The sequence below is a fragment of the Microchirus variegatus genome (genome assembly GCF_963457635.1).
Source record: "Microchirus variegatus genome assembly, chromosome: 18".
In the NCBI taxonomy this organism is placed as follows: domain Eukaryota; kingdom Metazoa; phylum Chordata; class Actinopteri; order Pleuronectiformes; family Soleidae; genus Microchirus; species Microchirus variegatus.
In genome coordinates, this window is record NC_139819.1 from 23,239,020 (window position 1) to 23,259,011 (window position 19,992).

The 19,992-nt window shown below is 42.7% G+C and overlaps 2 protein-coding genes across 2 annotated transcripts in view; both read right to left on the reverse strand.

Annotated features, from left to right (window-relative positions):
* Window positions 1–5,188: 5,188 nt before the first annotated feature.
* chrm3b (cholinergic receptor, muscarinic 3b) lies at window positions 5,189–12,628 on the reverse strand (the record flags this gene model as incomplete). The annotated part of the gene is made up of 6 exons (XM_083904674.1): window positions 5,189–6,230; window positions 6,313–6,608; window positions 6,698–6,828; window positions 7,529–7,611; window positions 7,704–7,715; window positions 12,573–12,628. The coding sequence occupies 6 exons, from the start codon at window positions 12,626–12,628 to the stop codon at window positions 5,189–5,191; spliced, it is 1,620 nt and encodes a 539-aa protein (XP_083760800.1).
* Window positions 12,629–13,620: 992 nt separating this feature from the next.
* ryr2a (ryanodine receptor 2a (cardiac)) overlaps window positions 13,621–19,992 on the reverse strand; it is a gene marked incomplete at its 3' end in the record, with an annotated part of 80,749 nt that continues 74,377 nt past the window's right edge. Inside the window, exons 104-112 of the mRNA XM_083904675.1 lie at window positions 19,754–19,887; window positions 18,829–18,889; window positions 18,570–18,716; window positions 18,324–18,458; window positions 15,668–15,824; window positions 14,794–14,858; window positions 14,592–14,692; window positions 14,363–14,414; window positions 13,621–13,716 (exon numbers count right to left, since the gene is read on the reverse strand). Of these exons, the coding sequence (XP_083760801.1) occupies window positions 13,621–13,716; window positions 14,363–14,414; window positions 14,592–14,692; window positions 14,794–14,858; window positions 15,668–15,824; window positions 18,324–18,458; window positions 18,570–18,716; window positions 18,829–18,889; window positions 19,754–19,887 (948 nt within the window). The remainder of the gene's footprint in view (window positions 13,717–14,362; window positions 14,415–14,591; window positions 14,693–14,793; window positions 14,859–15,667; window positions 15,825–18,323; window positions 18,459–18,569; window positions 18,717–18,828; window positions 18,890–19,753; window positions 19,888–19,992) is intronic.

The window sequence follows — 19,992 nt, forward strand, 5'->3', positions numbered from 1 at the left end:
GGAGGAGGAGGAGGAGGAGGTGACGGTTTTTCTTTTGCTTCCTCTTCGTCGTCGTTGTTTTCCGGTGACGAAAGCTGGCGTTGGCTGTGATGTTGGCGCTGATGCAGCTCCCTCCTCCTCCTCCTCCTCCTCCTCTTCCTCCTCTTCCTCTATCTCCTCCTCCTCCTCCTCCTCCTCCCTGCCTTCCCCTCCCCCTCCTCTTCCTCCTCTCCATCTGCTGCTCTGGAGCTCTGACAGCGAGGGAAACTGGACACGGATCCAGTCGTTAAGACGCTGCTGAGCGCTCACATTTGTGCACAAAGCCTTCACTACATTTCCCATGATGCCCCTCACCACTTCCTGTCTGTGCATTGTGATTGTTTTGTCCTTTTTTTAAGCCGTTAAAAGCGTCCTCTCTCTCTCACGCTGAGAGTTTTAACGTCCCGGCAACAAAACAAACAGCTTCGTTATAAATCTCGTTTCCCCGGAGTTAAATTAGCGGCGTTCAGTCGCAGTCACGTGATCGTCTTCAGAAGACGGAGTTGCCATGGAAACGGGGAAGTGGAGGACCAAGTGTTTTTTTTGTTTTTTTTAAAAACACTTGAGTGTGACACAAACGTGTTTTGGCAAAGTCAAGTTCAATCCTTTGTTCGCTCAAGTGTTTCTGAAGCTTCGTTAGGTTTTAGCCTTAACCCTGACGTGAGATTAAAGGTATTTTTATTAGATTAAAAGAGAGTTTTCTTTAACTTTGGCCTCATAACATTTCTAATTTTTACCATTTGCCCCTCAGAATTGAGTTAGGAACACGGCTATCAAGGGTTAGGGTTAGTTTAGGGTTAGGGTTAGGGTATTGCTTTATCGCTACGTATCTGTGACGATACACAAAGCAAAGACACTTCATACAAGGCAGTGCAGACCAGTTTAGTTGAGGTTAGCATCGCTACGCAACATGCTAACTTCAGGAGAAGCTATAGCTATAGACGGATAATGGTGACTAGCGTTAGCCATGTTTAAATAATGTTCAACCTAACTCGAGCTTAACTGTGAAGATACAATGAACCGGGCGTCTAAGGACCGTCACAGGTCACAGATAACAGGCTAACATTGGCTAACACTCTTTTAGTTTGTCAAATGTCCGAGCTAAATAAAACTCCCCCTGAAGATACAGTGAACCAGGCGTCTAAGGGCCGTCACGGACAACATGCTAACAGGCTAACATTGGCTAACACAGTTTTAGTTTGTCAAATGTCCGAGCTAAATAAAACTCCCCCTGAAGATACAGTGAACCAGGCGTCTAAGGGCCGTCACGGACAACATGCTAACAGGCTAACATTGGCTAACACAGTTTTAGTTTGTCAAATGTCCGAGCTAAATAAAACTCCCCCTGAAGATACAGTGAACCAGGCGTCTAAGGAACGTCACGGACAACATGCTAACAGGCTAACATTGGCTAACACTGTTTTAGTTTGTCAAATGTCCGAGCTGAATAAAGCTCCCCTGAAGATACAGTGAACCAGGCGTCTAAGGACCGTCACGGACAACATGCTAACAGGCTAACATTGGCTAACACAGTTTTAGTTTGTCAAATGTCCGAGCTAAATAAAGCTCCCCCTGAAGATACAGTGAACCGGGCGTCTAAGGACCTTCACAGACAACATGCTATCAGGCTAACATTGGCTAACACAGTTTTAGTTTGTCAAATGTCCGAGCTAAATAAAGCTCCCCCTGAAGATACAGTGAACCAGGCGTCTAAGGACCGTCACAGACAACATGCTATCAGGCTAACATTGGCTAACACTGTTTTAGTTTGTCAAATGTCCGAGCTAAATAAAGCTCCCCCTGAAGATACAGTGAACCGGGCGTCTAAGGACCTTCACAGACAACATGCTATCAGGCTAACATTGGCTAACACAGTTTTAGTTTGTCAAATGTCCGAGCTAAATAAAGCTCCCCCTGAAGATACAGTGAACCAGGCGTCTAAGGACCGTCACAGACAACATGCTATCAGGCTAACATTGGCTAACACTGTTTTAGTTTGTCAAATGTCCGAGCTAAATAAAGCTCCCCCTGAAGATACAGTGAACCAGGCGTCTAAGGACCTTCACAGACAACATGCTATCAGGCTAACATTGGCTAACACAGTTTTAGTTTGTCAAATGTCCGAGCTAAATAAAGCTCCCCCTGAAGATACAGTGAACCAGGCGTCTAAGGACCGTCACAGACAACATGCTATCAGGCTAACATTGGCTAACACTGTTTTAGTTTGTCAAATGTCCGAGCTAAATAAAGCTCCCCTTGAAGATACAGTGAACCGGGCGTCTAGGGACCGTCACGGACAACATGCTAACAGGCTAACATTGGCTAACACAGTTTTAGTTTGTCAAATGTCCGAGTTAAATAAAACTCCCCCTGAAGATACAGTGAACCAGGCGTCTAAGGACCGTCACAGACAACATGCTAACAGGCTAACATTGGCTAACACTGTTTTAGTTTGTCAAATGTCCGAGCTAAATAAAGCTCCCCCTGAAGATACAGTGAACCGGGCGTCTAAGGACCGTCACGGACAACATGCTAACAGGCTAACAGTGGCTAACACTGTTTTAGTTTGTCAAATGTCCGAGTTAAATAAAACTCCCCCTGAAGATACAGTGAACCAGGCGTCTAAGGACCGTCACGGACAACATGCTAACAGGCTAACATTGGCTAACACTGTTTTAGTTTGTCAAATGTCCGAGCTGAATAAAGCTCCCCTGAAGATACAGTGAACCAGGCGTCTAAGGACCGTCACGGACAACATGCTAACAGGCTAACATTGGCTTACACAGTTTTAGTTTGTCAAATGTCCGAGCTAAATAAAGCTCCCCCTGAAGATACAGTGAACCGGGCGTATAAGGACCATCACAGACAACATGCTATCAGGCTAACATTGGCTAACACAGTTTTAGTTTGTCAAATGTCCGAGCTAAATAAAATTCCCCCTGAAGATACAGTGAACCAGGCGTCTAAGGACCGTCACGGACAACATGCTAACAGGCTAACATTGGCTAACACTGTTTTAGTTTGTCAAATGTCCGAGTTAAATAAAACTCCCCCTGAAGATACAGTGAACCGGGCGTCTAAGGACCTTCACAGACAACATGCTATCAGGCTAACATTGGCTAACACAGTTTTAGTTTGTCAAATGTCCGAGCTAAATAAAGCTCCCCCTGAAGATACAGTGAACCAGGCGTCTAAGGACCGTCACAGACAACATGCTAACAGGCTAACATTGGCTAACACTGTTTTAGTTTGTCAAATGTCCGAGCTAAATAAAGCTCCCCCTGAAGATACAGTGAACCGGGCGTCTAAGGACCGTCACGGACAACATGCTAACAGGCTAACATTGGCTTACACAGTTTTAGTTTGTCAAATGTCCGAGCTAAATAAAGCTCCCGCTGAAGATACAGTGAACCGGGCGTCTAAGGACCTTCACAGACAACATGCTAACAGGCTAACATTGGCTAACACTGTTTTAGTTTGTCAAATGCCCGAGCTAAATCAAGCTCCCGCTGAAGATACAGTGAACCGGGCGTCTAAGGACCTTCACAGACAACATGCTAACAGGCTAACATTGGCTAACACTGTTTTAGTTTGTCAAATGCCCAAGCTAACTGAAGCTCCCCCTGAAGATACAATGACTTAGAACCATCACAGACAACAAGCTAATCAAAGTTAGCCTTAAGATAGTCAGGCTAACGTTGGCTAATGTTGTAATTGTTTGTCAAAAACTAAACATTTAAGTTAACAAAATATAAAAATAAATAAACCCCAAATTCAGTTTATTTAGGTTAAACAATGTCAACCTAAAAAGAAAAGAAAACCCGCAGTTTCCTTTGTAACCACTTGATGGCGACATTGCACTGTTAATCCTGTAATCATGAACCAGAGCAACAAGAATGAAACTCATCATGTCAGAATCCCATATTATTATCATATTTATACATTTTTAATTGAATAAACAGTAAAGATAAAGATTGAATTTCTCTTCAGTTCAAATAAACATGTGAAAACGTCTGTGACGACGTCTTTGAACGCATCACTAACTCATACTTAAGACTTTTTAAAATAATCCCTGACCTTGAAAGCAACTGGCCCAGAATAAATCTTGTTTATATTCCTTTCCGACAGTTCTGTCTGGTGGAACCTTTTTCCCACAATGCAACACGGGAAAAGAAAATAAAGACATGAATAATTACAGTTGGAAAACGTTTTTTTAACCACTGTGTTACGACCACTTGAGAGACTCTGACGATATATAAACGATATATTTGACTAAAACAAAATAAACAACCTGCAAAATGACCATAAACACAAGTATTTGTGTACCTAATAAACTGGCAAATAAGTGCACGACAAAGCAACATTTCCATTAAATTAACATTAAAAACTTTAAATACACATGAAAAGCTACGACGTGAGCTGAGCTCGTCATCGCCTTTCTCTAATCAGAACGATCTAATGTTGCTCTGTAATGATCAATCAGACTGGGATTTGTTCCTAAAGCATGCTGGGAAGTGTAGTTCTTCATTAGAAGTGGTTTTGTTCTGGTGGAAATAACTTGTTTTGATAAACAGCAAAGGTAAGACAATATTTCTGCTTGTATTTCTTGAAAGTCAGTTGTTGTTTTGCTCTTATTTTGGGGCTGGATCCGTGAATCTTGGTCGTAGAGTGATAAAAATTGTACCGTTAGAATCTGTAGATTCTCCGCTGTCCAGTCGACATGTGTTTTTTTTGTTTACATAATCACGCTCCGGTGCCACTGTTCAATGAGTGTACTGTGATGGTTTTTTTTCCGCTCCTGCTGTTTGATCCATCGGTGTTTTGACTGTGTTTGGTGAACATAGGAATGATTTATATGAGCTTTTAGCTGAGTTTCTGACCTTTCTGTGGGTATGCAGCATGTCTGTGTTTGTTAAAGTTAGACATGGTTTTATGACGCTTTTGTCGCTGCATCTGACGCTGGCAACCGTGAAGAAGAGGTTAAGACATTTGTTTTTGAGTCGTACGATAAAACTGGAGGTGTGAGTGAAACAGAAGAAACTTATCAGGGATCATCTTCTGCAGATCTTGAGGATCCAAGACAAATTTGACCGACCAAAAACTGTATCTTGTAAGGACTTCCCGTAAACTCCCAATAAAGTTCCGTCCGACATCTCCTGAGCGACGTCCTCTACGTGAGCTCCTTCTTCCGGAAAGCCGCCGCCGCCTTCTTCTCCTGAACGTTGGCCGCCTTCTTCTTCCTCTGATTCCAGCGACACAGCAGGACGTCTCTGAAGGTCGTTCTGAAGGTCTTGTTGCAGAGGGCGTAGCACATGGGGTTGACGGTGCTGTTCACGTAGCACAGCCAGTAGCCGAGCGCCCACAGCGTCTCGGGGATGCAGTCCTGGCAGAAGGCGTTGACCAGCACCATGATGTTGTACGGCAGCCACGTGGCGATGAAGGCGAGCAGGATGGCGCTGAGCGTCCGCGCCGCCTTCTTCTCGTTCGCCTTCCGCTCGTTCTTGCGTTTGTTGATCTCCGCCCGAGCCTTCAGGGCGAAGCGTTTGGCCACGGCGGCGTCTTTCATGGTGATCGCGGCGGGCGACGACGAGGAGCTCGGCGCCCGCTCGTCCTTCGCTTCCCCCGATTTCTGTTCGCCTTCTCGACAAACGGATTCGTCGCTCGCCGCCGTGGCGTCGGTGTCGTCCGACCTCGCCGACGCTCGGTGACCCGGCAGCAGCGAGGAAAACTGAAAGCAAAGCGTGACGCCGCGGTGGTTCTCCTTGTTCTTCTTCTTCGGACGATTCGACTCGCAGCTGCTGGAGCTTTGCAAGCTCATCTGGCGTAGCCGGGAAGACGACGACGACTTCTTGGACGAACCTTCTCCCGTCCCTTGATTCGCGCTGATTCCCGACCCGGATCCTTTGAGACCTTGTACGTCTTTCGCTCGCTTCTCCGTCTCCTGGTAGATCTTCCAGAACAGGACGGCCATGATCGTTACCGGCAGGTAGAACGCGGCGATGGCGGTGCAGAACGTGATGATGGGCTCGGACAGGAACTGGATGTAGCACTGGTTCGGTTGCACCGTCCGCTCGCCTACGATGTACTGCCAGAACAGGATCGCTGGGGCCCACAGGACGAAGGAGACGGACCAGGCCAATCCGATCATGATCATGGCGCGCTTGGTGGTACGTTTGGCGCGGTAGGTCAAAGGTCTGGTGACAGAGAAATACCTGAGGAGACGCAAAGACATGGAGTAAGAGACCGCTACCAAATCCACGGTGTGGTGTACCATCGACGTCCTCGCACCGTCACCTGTCAAAGCTGATGACCAGCAGGTTCATGACGGAGGCGTTACTCGCCACGTAGTCCACCGTCAGCCACAGGTCGCAGACCGCCGGCCCCAGGGTCCACTGGTCCAGGATGATGTAGGTGGTGTAAAGGTTCATGGACAGGGTTCCGATGGTCAGGTCGGCAAACGCCAAGCTCAGGAGGTAGTAGTTGTTCACCGTCTTCAGGGCCTTGTTGACCTTGAACGACACCAAGACGAGGACGTTCCCGACGACGGTGACGAGGGACAGGGAGCCGGTGAGGAAGACGATGATGAAGATCTGAAGAAGAAGAAGAAGAAGAAAAGCCAAAGAGTTGACCGATTTGAACCTTTTGTAACGACCCGTGTTGTGTTGTAAGCGATGGTCACCTGCCACACGGCGTGTCCTCCCAACACGTCTTCATCTGGACGAGTCGACGTCCGGTTTCCCGGAGAATCGCTGAAGTTTCCTCCTGCTCTCGAGTCGTGGGACGACATCGTGAAGTCCTGGAAGGAACCTCCTGAAGACGGAGACACATCCAGACTGTGAGGTCTTATTCGATAAAGAAACATTTAAAACAAAACGCAAACCACAAATATATAAGATAATAAATAAGAGAGAAGAAAACAGGAAGTCCAAACTATTCCAAAAACTGGTGATGGATCTACTGAAAAGGTTCTTCTGGGAACTGGTCTGATGGTCTGGAATCTCCACAGACTTTTGGCTCGATTTAACCGAGAACTTTCTTGCATAATTTGTAGTTTTTCCCTCCATTTTTAGTCATTTTAAATCACTATTTGTCATATATATCGTCTTTCATATCCTTCTAGATGTTTTTGAATGCTCTAATTTGTTGTTCAACCCCTGGTTCCTCTGGTTCCTCTGGTTCCTGGACAAAACTTAACTCCCAGTTGCTAATAACAAAACAAAACTGTAGAGTAAAGTAGCTTTGAATGATCGTCAAGACCAGAAAAGTGCTATAAACATGACTCAGGTTATTTGGAAGCTAAAATGTAAGCTGTATAGCTAGGTTAGCTAGCTAGCAAGAAAATCGCATCCATTTTGCGAACAAATCGCATTGTTTTTCATATTTAAAAATGTAAAAGAAATATTTGTAGGTATCGCCAGTGGGCCTTTGCAAAGTTAGGGGAAAACGACTAAATTGTAAATTTAACGTCCGAATTCTCTGATACAGACGACGTTATCGTTGGTTCCAGCACCTAAGATGGCCGCCTCAGACGCGTTGGTGTCAGAGCGGACGAGATCGGAGCTGGAGCTCGAGTTCATGACCACCGACAAACATCTGGAAGAAAAAGACGAAAATAATGTAAAATAATGTACACGTGGAAAATTCATTCTTTCATATTTTGACTCTTTGGGGTTTTTTTCACTTACAAACTGCGTTTCCTGTCGCCGCACGAACACGGACACGAACACGGACACAGACACGAACACGGACACGAACACGGACACGGACACGAACACGAACACGGACACGGACACGAACACGAACACGGACACGAACACGGACACGAACACGAACACGGACACGAACACGGACACGGACACGAACACGGACACGAACACGAACACGAACACGAACACGGACACGAACACGAACACGAACACGAACACGAACACGAACACGGACACGGACACGAACACGAACACGAACACGGACACGAACACGAACACGAACACGAACACGAACACGGACACGGACAGGGACACTAACTGTAAGGTTTTTAAACTATTCATTAAATTAGCGACGACGCTCACCGCTCTGCTGACTCTGACATCGATTAGCTCGGCCTGTAAAGATTTAGACGTCGGAACTAAAACAGGCCGAACTAATTAAAACCAGAACCATCATGTGTTCAAGCTGAGGAACAGAAAAGAGTTATTTTATCTTCAAGTCTTTATTCAATCAAGATTTAATCTGGGATTAAACAGGAAGTTTCTTAATCCTGATCATAAAAGACAGAATATGAGCCGTGTTTAAAATCAGACAAACAAGTTTATTACAATATTAATTAACATAATAGTTTTAATTTGTTTGTTTTCATTTTCAAATTTAAATATTAAAGATGATAAAAAAATCCAGTTATACTTTTGTTTTGCAGTTTTTTTACTTCACACAAACGTTTTTAAAAAACTAATTGATGCTCATTTTATTAGATTATAATTTTTCTTAACTTTTAAGAAAAATTAGGCAAAATTTGTAATTTAATTTAACTTTTTTCTATTATTTTGAAATAATAATCTACCGTACACGGTCCTTAAAGTCTTTTATAGAGATCATATTTTGTAAAAATGTCCAAATAATCAATTTTTGTTATTTTCAGTTTCTGCAAACGATGAAAATGAAAGAAAATGAACTGAATTAATAAAATTATAAAAAGTGTTTTACTGATTCATGTGAACAAACAAACAAAAACACTGAATTTCTGACTTCTTAACACTTTAAAAACAAACAAAGAAAGAATCTACAAACGTGTGATTTTTCACTAAGATTTCAGAGAAAAGTGATTTTAATCCTCAGCTAAATCAAATAAACAAATAAACAAACGTACTCACAGGTTTTTTCTGCTCAATCTGACATGAAGTTCAGTTCAGATCTGCTGCAGCTTTGTTTCTCAGTCTCACTCTGACTTTAAGCCCCGCCTCCAACACTCTGACTTTAAGCCCCGCCTCCAACACTCTGACTTTAAGCTCCGCCTCCAAACACTCTGACTTTAAGCTCCGCCTCCAAACACTCGCTCATTCATAACTGAGGAAGAAGAAAAAAACAATAATCCCTGTGTGTCTGCACTGATAATCTGTGATTTTATTCCTCGTTTATGTAAAACATGTGACTCGGGACGATCACGTGACGTGATCACAGATGTACGTGAAAATCAGTTCGCAAACGACGACTGAGAGTTTACGAATCAAATGACATCAAATTTACTTGAAAAATCGTGTTTAGCCCCGAAAAAAATTACAGCAGGTGAAGTTTTTCACGTTTTTTCATGTTGTAAAATTTTATCGCAATAAAGCCGTTAAAAGCATGTACAGTAAAAACGGAAATAACTTCTTGACGGAATTTAAAAATGCTAGCTGTAAGTAGCCAAGTTTTTACAATATTAGCCTTTTTTTCTCGTATAAGATTCTTTGTTTACACTTAAGCTAGCTTGCATTAGCGTGCTAGCACCGCAAATCTTGAGGGTTTGTTTTGTTACGTTGTTTCTACTATGTGTGTGTGTGTGTGTTTGTGTGTGTGTAAAGGTGACACAGCAAAGAAACGTTATGTTTTTCACAATTTAATAAAGTTTTTATTTCAAAATCATGCAAATCCATTCATTTCTCACAGACTCCGCCCCCCTCTCTCTCTTTTTTTTTTTTTTTTTACATTCTCATCTCAGAAGTAGCATCGACCGACTGTGTGGCTAACAGAACATGCCCCTCCCCCCGGTGGTAAATATGGAAAATATTGATTTATTTATTTGTACATGAGCAGAAAACAACGCAATGTTTCCGTTATCGCAATGTTTAAAAAAAACATCGGCATGACATCGGCATCGCAATAATGCGGCAATGCTATTTACATTAGCGACACACGCTAACGTCCGGTGCCGTTACACTCACGACGTGAACAACACACACGTACGTTCTGACCTAACGTTAAAGGTGCATTTAGCTAAAACAAGTTTACGTGAAAACATTCTTGCTAATTAAAGCTAATTGTGGAATGAACCAACTACATTTTGGTGGGAGTTCACGAGTTTGTTTAACCGACAAAACACTTTTTTTTGCGATGATTTTATAACACGTGGTTTTTGAAATACGTGAACAAGAAATGAGGAAGTCGGACTAAATATATACGCGATTCATTATTGGTCGCACTTTTCCGTCCATGAACACAATTAGCTTTAGCTTCAGGAGAGTCATCGCACAACTGGAAACGACTCTTCTGGGGGGGCTAATGCTAAAGCTAATCGTTTGTTTACCTGACACAACACACTTACTCTTTTGTGCGATGATTTGAAATTCTATTTGAAATCGTCTTAAAAATTCGCAAGTCGGACTAAATCTGTACGCAATTCATCGCCTGTCGCACTTTTCTTTCCATGAACGCAATTAGCTTTAGCATTAGCCACCGGAGAGTAATCGCCGGTTGTGTCAAATTTCGCGCATCTTTCCCTCAACTCGAATTTTAAGAGTGAAAATCGTTAAAATACGATAAACGTAGAAATCAACTATGAAGAACGCGTACTGCACCTTTAAGATTAAGCGATGAACAAACTCCTTAACGTTTAAAGTTCAAAATGTTCTATATTCTTTAAGTATTTAATTAAGCAAAAACTTTTTCAATGTTTTGTTTTTGTTGATTTTAAAACAGTTTTTTTTTTAAACATTTTTAATTATTATGGGATGCAGCGAATGAATCTGAGCCACAACAACATCACAGAAATGTGAACTCATATTAAACGGTCGCGTCGTAAACAGGTGAACGGGTGAACTTTAGATTTAGATTTTATTATATTTTTATTTCATTAAACCGCGTAAATAAACATGCAGTATTTTTTTTATCGGATATGTTTTCATACAAAAAAGAGAGAAACTATTGCATCAGATTATTGAACAGAAAACTCTGAACACACACACACACACACACACACACTCACACACTTCCTGTAACTGAGAAAAAACTTCGTTAAAACAAGAAAGAAAAAAAAACGTAAACTAGCGTCCAGTAATAATTCTTCTTTAAATAAATTATTTTGTTGTTTTTTTTCTCCGTAATATCAACATTTGTTCATTTGTGCAGTAATTCCGACGCGGATCGTACCCGGTCCGAACTTTCTTTAAAGGTCCAATACGCAATATTTTTCAGTACCATCGGGGGAAAAAAATTAAGATGCTACGTTCTACGTACGATGCTAAGTGGCTTCGTTTACCGCGTCGATTCGAACTCGTCACATTCGCGATCTGTTTTACGCTCCGATGTCCGTTCGGCGCAGGTGGTAACGAACCGCTAGCAGTCAACGTAAAAAACAAGACAGCTGGAAGTCGTACGAAGAATCCAGCTAAAGGCGACTCTGGATTTATCTCGTTAATTGGCTAAAAAGCTCTGGTATTTCTGCGATAAAGAGCCGACGGTCGTAGCTAGCCCTTCTTTTTACTTTACGTAACTCTTTTTTTGTCAAGCTGATGAACGCACAAAAATGGCACGATCGCTGTTACCGGCATTAACAGTCACAATATTTTTTTGTTTGGGTCTGACATGCTAGCTCAAAGGCGTGATGCTATTTTTTTTTGCATATTGGACCTTTAATTGAGGAAAAAAATAACACGTCTTAATTCTCTCAGTTCCCGCGTGGTTTGATGGTCTGACAGCTAACGAGCTAACGAGCTAGCGATAAATTATTCTTATCGTCCGCGTCGACTCTTCACTGCTGTGTCGAAATTCATCGTAAAAATGGTGCCGCGGAAGCATCGTAAAAACGACAAACACTCGTTAACGAACTTATTACGCATTGCATCGGCGATCCCAAAAAAAGATGCTAAGTTCTTGTCGTTAGCTTCAGTCGCTGGACTTGAAGCATTTTGTACTAGCGCTGATGCGATGTCGAAGCCAATCGGAGATCAAAGAACCTTCCAGCGTCGCAATGTTTTGTCAGAAACATCGGACAAATGACGCAATCATTTCAACATGAATTTTGCGTCGTTTGAAATATACGAGTGAAAATGTTATGTTTTATGAAAATGGCGAAGTCGAGACTAAATATGGGTCGGGAGAATCTGCCAGCGTCCCGATGTCGACAAATTTATCGTTGCCGTATGTGCGGAGAGAGGGCGGGGCATAAAAATTGCTATTCACTTCTGAAACGACGTCTCGGTTCCTTGATTCATGCTATCGAACACAGTTAGCGCTAACACTAGCCGCAAGAGCGGCGTTGCCGGGTTGTTTACGATGCGGCTTCTACAGTCGCGTGGAAATATATGACGCAAAAGATGGTTTATTACGTTATTATGTACGTTATTTATTATTACACGACCGTTGGATCACATTGACTTGGATTTAGCTACGACTGCATATGTGTGCGTGTGTTTACTGAGCGACAAAAGATCGCATCGCACTCGGGCTAACAAACGTAACAGTAGTAATATTCATACGTTATTATTTCACCGTAATTCTTCCGCTCACTACATTCAGAGGGCGGCCATTTTCCCTCTGCCGACAGAATAACGTCGCATATTTTCCTCGAGTGTTATTTTCACCTGAAGCTATAGCTAGCATTCCTGGCTCCTCCTCCTCCTCCTCCGACGTCGTGCATAGCTCGTTCTTGTCTTATTAAGGCACTTTTTCCTCCCCCGCCCGTTTCCCTTCGTCTTCCACGCTCACCTGTCGTCCTCTACCGTCGCTAAGCTAACGATCGCGCACAAATATTCAGTTTTTTAACACGTTTTTTTTGCTGCTTTGGTATTGCTTTATTTTGTTTGTTTTTTTTTGTCATGTGACTGACAAACGTACCGAGTTACGTTAGCCCTAGTTACGTAGCATTCGTGAAAGTGAAAAAATTCCCACGGATATTCGCGCGCTACACTACGATAGAACCGGACATTGCTAGGGCATTAATCGTGGATTAAACCACTTGGTTTCAGGGGGGAGATTCATTTATTTATTTATTTATTTATTCATTTGATCTTTAAAAACAGAAGATAACGAAGGATTTCAGGGTCACTCTCAGCTCGACGGCCACTAAATCGCGTCGCTGTCGCTAGCGCTCGCGGAGCCCAGATCGTGAGTGTGCGTCGATTCAAACTCGAGGCCGCAGTTTCCGGTCGGATTTTTTACGTAACTTTAACGCAGCACAAACCGAGAAGCTTCGGCAGAGTCGAATCGAGACGTCCCGACCTTTTGATTTGTCGCAGAGTCGTCACATGCAAACGTGCATTTTACACATTAAAAAGTCCGAAAAACGTCGTCCGGCTAACGAAGTGTCCTCGCGTCGTCGTCGCGGTGACTCCTCTCTCCTTCCTTTGTCCCTTTTTCGTTTGTTTGTTGTTGTTTTTTTTTGCTTGATACTGTGAAAGAAGATAAAGCAAAAGAAGTCAGAATCTATCGTACGATCTGCGATTTTTTTTCTCTGTACAACGTCTTTAGAGAAGCATTCCGAACAAAGTGTGCTGGACGGTCTGGATGAAGACGAGCTGGGATGAAGGCTGTGGACGAGTTTTTCCTCTCGGAAGCAGAGCGACAGTTTTTTTTGATGAGGAAATGTTTGAGCGGGAAAAAGCGGCGGCGGGAAGGCGGAGCTACGGCGGATCAGTTGAGCTGATCCTCGTACTGTTTCCGGAAACAGTCGCCGGCGGGGAAGAATTCCCAGCAACGTTCCTGGTACATCTTCCATACGTAAGACTCCTTTAAAGACAGAGAGAAGAATTTAGAGTTTAGAGTTTACTGTATATGCAGACGACACAAGACTTTACATTTAAACCTCTTTGGAACGAAAGCGCAGATAATTCGGAAGCAAATTGCGACGCAAAGAAATGATTCTTGAGTTTTGTTTTGTTTGCGACCAGGGTTTTGAGAAACAAACACAATCGCGCGATCCGCCGTCGCGTTAAACGCTTGGACTGTACGTCATCGACAACACTCGCTCTGATTGGTTCGGGTGAATTCATCGTAAAAAGAGAGCTCGGGAAAATCGACCACGATTGAAAAGACTAACTAAAATTACTCTAGAGGTAAAAAGATTTTCTTGATTATTTCGATATGCGATGGACGAGCTAGCTGCTAGCTATTTTAAACAGAAATCGCGATCATTTCTATTCACCATCAATCAAAGCTGTCTGCAGACGAGAAGCCGTCGTCTTGTATTGTTGTTGCGAAACCACCCCAAGACGACGGCTTCTCCTCGGCAGACGAGATTAATTATCGCACGGCTACGACAAAACACGGCATACAGAGTTGAGAAAAATATAGAAGAGAAGATATAAAATATTTAACACTCGCACGTACGTTGACGTGATGATTTAACGGAATACAAGAACAGAGCGGTGTTTACCTGGCCTGTGTGCTCTGTTTCATCTTTGTTGATGAGATACATCACAAAGAATCTGAAACACACACAAAACACAATTAACACATAAAAACAAAGTATCAGCGTGAATAATAATAAAGGCGAAAAACCAGAGAAAATTCACATTTTCAAAAGGATAAGAGAAGATTCAGCACAAACAGGTTTTAATCAGCGTTGATTATTAGCAAACAGCAGCTAATCAGTGTGTACTCACAGGTAATTAGCTAAATTGTGCTCCTGTAGCGTGTGCGTCTCAAAGCCGTGTGGAACCGTGTCGAAGTAATCGTTCCCGATTCCACAGATGAAACATTTGGTCTGAAAGAAACACACACGTTTACAGACGACACACACACGTTTACGTTGAATCTTTGTGTGTGTGTGTGTGTGTGTGTGTGTGTGTGTGTGTGTGTGTTCACCTCCATGTCCTCTTTCACTTGCTCCTGTTGATCTCTCAGTTCTCCAAACGCATCAATGATCAACCCTGACATCAATAAAAGAAAAAATCCACCGTTTATCCACGTTTTAGATTCATTTATAGAGCGAAACAAAATAAAATAAAACACTTAAAAACAAATGATATCGAAAATAAAGAAAACATTCCCTCCAAAATAATCCGTAATCTGGATTAGATCTGGATGGAACTCAGTCTGTCGGTAGAGAGTCAGATTCTGCACAAACGTACCAAATTTCGTCCAAATCCGATGAATTTTGACAGAGATAAATTACGATCTTTTGCCAGTTTTGCCCATTGTAAGAGAATGGGATTATTTAAAGATTTGATCACATTTTGTGACGTCATCGTTGGGCAGATTCTTACCAAATTTGAACGGCAACATTCTTGGGTGATCACGTACCCGTCACTAAAAATTCAGACTGATCCGTGAAATCACCTCAATCCAGAAGAACTCTCCTGATCTGTATAGAATTTTACCTTTATTTGTTCAACGGAACCAAACTATGTTACATTTAAATTCCTGCCAAATAATCCGTAATCTGGATTAGATCTGGATGCAACTCAGTCTGTCGGTAGAGAGTCAGATTCTGCACAAACGTACCAAATTTCGTCCAAATCCGATGAATTTTGACAGAGATAAATTACGATCTTTTGCCAGTTTTGCCCATTGTAAGAGAATGGGATTATTTAAAGATTTGATCACATTTTGTGACGTCATCGTTGGGCAGATTCTTACCAAAATTGAACGGCAACATTCTTGGGTGATCACGTACCCGTCACTAAAAATTCAGACCGATTCGTAACAAATCGCTTGGACAGGAAGTGTGGACGCTCACCCTGGATGATGGCCAGCAGGATAACGATGACGAAGAAGAAGAAGGTGATGTCGAAGATGATGCGGTAGATCTCGTACTCGTCGCCCGCCGGGTCTTCGATCTGGTCGCCGATGCCTCCGCCGGCTCTGACGCCGACGTACATGTGGAACATGTAGCACTGTGTGGGGACAGGAAGTGACATCAGCGGTGGGGTGATTGATCTTTGGTCAACAGAGATTGTCTGTTTGTTTGTTGTTTGTTTGTTTGTTTGTTTGTTTGTTTGTTTGTTTGATTCTAAAATGTGACGTCATCACACTGGAGGTCACTGATTGGTCAGAGAGTCGTCACTGAAGAGTCAAGAGCGCGACGTCCCACACAAGAATCAAAGACAACAATGTCCTTGTGTAGATTAAAGTTAAAAAGACTTAAAAATACTACTTAAAATTCCAAATTCTACTTATAATTTGAAAATCTACTTATAATTTAAAATTTTACTTATAATTCCAAATTCTACTTCCAAAATTTACATAAAATTCAAAATTCTACTTATAGTCCCAAATTTTACTTATAGTTCCAAAATTTACTTTAAAATTAACATTTTACTACAAATTCTACTTAAAATTCAAAATTTTACTTACAGTTCCAAATATTACTTATTATTTCAAAATTCTACTTAAAATTAAAATTTTACTTATTTACTGATAGTTCCAAAATTTACCTAAAATTCTAAATTCTACTTAAAATCTAAATTTTACTAATAATTCAACATTTTAATTATAGTTACAAATTCTACTTAAAATTCCAAATTTGACTTATAATCCAAGATTTTACTTACAGTTACAAATGTTACTTATAATTTAAAAATACTTAAAATTCAAAATTTTACTGAAAATTCAAAATTCTACTTATAATTCCGAAATCTACTTAAGGTTCCAAAATTGCTGTACGATTGTCATGTAACATATCAATGATGGCAGAATCATTGTACACACACACACACACACACACACACACACACACACACACACACACTGCTCCCTTAATAGGAAACAGAAGAACTCTTGTGGAATGTTATGGACGACTGAATACAGAGGATTAAAGAGGGAGAGAATGTGTGTCCTGAAGTTTCCGGGTGACAGAAGGCGTCGCCCTCCTCCTCCTCCTCCTCCTCCTCCTCCTCCTCCTCTTCCTCCTCCTCCTCCTCAGCTCCATCCATCATGGAGACCTTATATAGTATTTCTGTCTGTCTTTGAGCAGAATGTTGAGTTTCAATCATCAGTCATTGATGAGACGACCCTCAGATCCTCAGACTCATCATCAGTCCACTCACCAGGTCCAGGTCACTTCCTGATGCTCATGTAACACAGGACTATAAATAAAGAGAAGCTGAGGCTGAAACACTGTCAGACTGAAACATCTGAGCCACGACTCTGGCTCCATACATGGAGCTGAATGATGATGATGATGATGATGATGATGAGGAAGGTTTATTATTATGAGAAAACTGACCTTATTATGAAAAATGACTGAATTATGTTTGTTCTCTACATCGCAATCATCCATTTAGACACTCACTCTCCCACACCAAAGTCACTCACTCTGCCACACCAAAGTCACTCACTCTCACACACCAAAGTCACTCACTCTGCCACACCAAAGTCACTCACTCTCCCACACCAAAGTCACTCACTCTGCCACACCAAAGTCACTCACTCTCACACACCAAAGTCACTCACTCTGCCACACCAAAGTCACTCACTCTCCCACACCAAAGTCACTCACTCTGCCACACCAAAGTCACTCACTCTGCCACACCAAAGTCACTCACTCTGCCACACCAAAGTCACTCACTCTGCCACACCAAAGTCACTCACTCTCCCACACCAAAGTCACTCACTCTCCCACACCAAAGTCACTCACTCTGCCACACCAAAGTCACTCACTCTCCCACACCAAAGTCACTCACTCTCCCACACCAAAGCCACTCACTCTCCCACACCAAAGTCACTCACTCTCCCACATCAAAGTCACCCACTCTCCCGCACCAAAGTCACCCACTCTCCCGCACCAAAGTCACCCACTCTCCCAAACCAAAGTCACTCTCTCCCAAACCAAAGTCACTCACTCTCCCAAACCAAAGTCACTCACTCTCTCACACCAAAATCACTCACTCTCCCACACCAAAGTCACTCGCTCTCCCAAACCAAAGTCACTCACTCTCCCAAACCAAAGTCACTCACTCTCCCAAACCAAAGTCACTCACTCTCTCACACCAAAGTCACTCACTCTCCCAAACCAAAGTCACTCACTCTCCCAAACCAAAGTCCATAGAGAAAACCAGTGATTTTAACATCACTGGTTTTCTCTATGGGCTTTGGTGTGGGAGAGTGAGTGGTTTACAAACTTCAGTTTGCTGCAGTGAAGATAAAGTAGTGAAGACGTTCTTAAAGATATCGTAGACTTAAACTGACGTAGAACTATCTTGTTTTCTCAGTTTTAGTTAAAAAAAAGGGTAACTTCTAAATTCACACAGTCGTGGATAAGCGTCAACGACGCCTTCACTCTGCGATTTCTACTCCGTTCTAACGACTGTAACGACCGTCAGTGCGTGCGCGTGCGTGTGCACGTGCGCCGCTAGCGTACGCGCACGCCGACGACGCCCAGGTGTGTCGCTCACCGTCAGCATGTCGTCACACTTCATGTCGGGCAGCTCGCCGTCTTCGCTCTTGTTGTAGAACTTCCTGAAGAAGTTGAAGGCCACGACCGTGTAGAGGTAAACGACCACGGCTAACAGGCCCACGGTCAACACCAGCTGCAGACAGAAGAAGACCAGAGAGTTAGGTTTTAATCTCTTTAAATCAAACCCTCACATATATATATATATATATATATACATATATTTATACATATATATATATATCACCTGTTTGCCGTTGTGCGTGACGGACGACAGGATGGTCCTCAGCGTCTTGAAGCCCATGGCGATGTCGAGCAGATGAGCGGCGAAGAAGAAGTTGTTGTAGTGTCCGAGGATGGACATGGTCATGTACCAGGCCAGATACAGGAAGGACTGCACGAACAAAGACACGAACAAAGACAAAGACACGCTCAGTGTGTTTTAAAAAATCTAAAAACAATCATCAACCAAATTTGAACAAAAACGACACCGAAAACAAACGTACGTTATCCGTGAAGACGACGCCCAGTTTCCAGATCTGGTACTTGACGTCGACGGAGTTCAAACTGTGAACGAAAAGAGAGTTCGTAATGAATGATGTTAGCATACGGATGCATGCTAACATTAGCAGCTAGCACCAGAAGTGAACTCCTGTGTGGTGTGATGTTAAAATCACTGATTTTTTCTATGGGCTTTGGTGTGGGAGAGTGAGTGACTTTGGTGTGGGAGAGTGAGTGACTTTGGTGTGGGAGAGTGAGTGACTTTGGTGTGGGAGAGTGAGGGACTTTGGTGTGGGAGAGTGAGTGACTTTGGTGTGGGAGAGTGAGTGACTTTGGTGTGGGAGAGTGAGGGACTTTGGTGTGGGAGAGTGAGGGGCTTTGGTGTGGGAGAGTGAGTGACTTTGGTGTGGGAGAGTGAGTGACTTTGGTGTGGGAGAGTGAGTGGTTTACAAACTTCAGTTTCCTGTTGTTAAAGTCTGTCTAACAGTGAAGATAAAGACGTGAACGTGTTCTTAAAGACGTCGTAGACTTAAACTGATGTAGAATTTATGAGCTAACTGTTTAGCTAAGTGGCTAAAAATCATTTTTTTCCTTGTGTCTCTGTCGGCGGCCATTTTGTTTTCAGTGAGAGTGAGGCTACGTTTCCCGGGTTGCAAAGTACGTGATTTATGTGCTAACATGCTAATATAGCATTAAAAATAAAGCTGAATTATAGTATGGATGCATGCTAACATTAGCAGCTAGCAACAGAGGTGTCCCTGTGAGCTAAAATAACTGGTTTTCTCTATGGACTTTGGTGAGGGAGAGTGACTGGTTTACAAACTTCAGTTTCCTGTTGTTAAAGTCTGTCTAACAGTGAAGATAAAGACGTGAACGTGTTCTTGAGCCTTTAGTTTTGCGTCTCTCACACACACACACACACACACTCACACAGCAGCCAATGAGCTGTCTCTCCTGGGTTTCCTCTTCTTGTGAGCGTCGCTGAAGTCCAGCGCAGCCTTGTCCATCCCCAGCAGCTCACTGATGCGGTCGTGTCCGTAAAACTCGCCGTATTTGTCCATGACCTGAGGAGGAGGTGAAATGATCGTATCATTTATTCTTTATTAAAGGAGATTAAAGCTGGTCTGAACCACATCTCTCATGTAAATACTCTCTCACATCACAAAAGA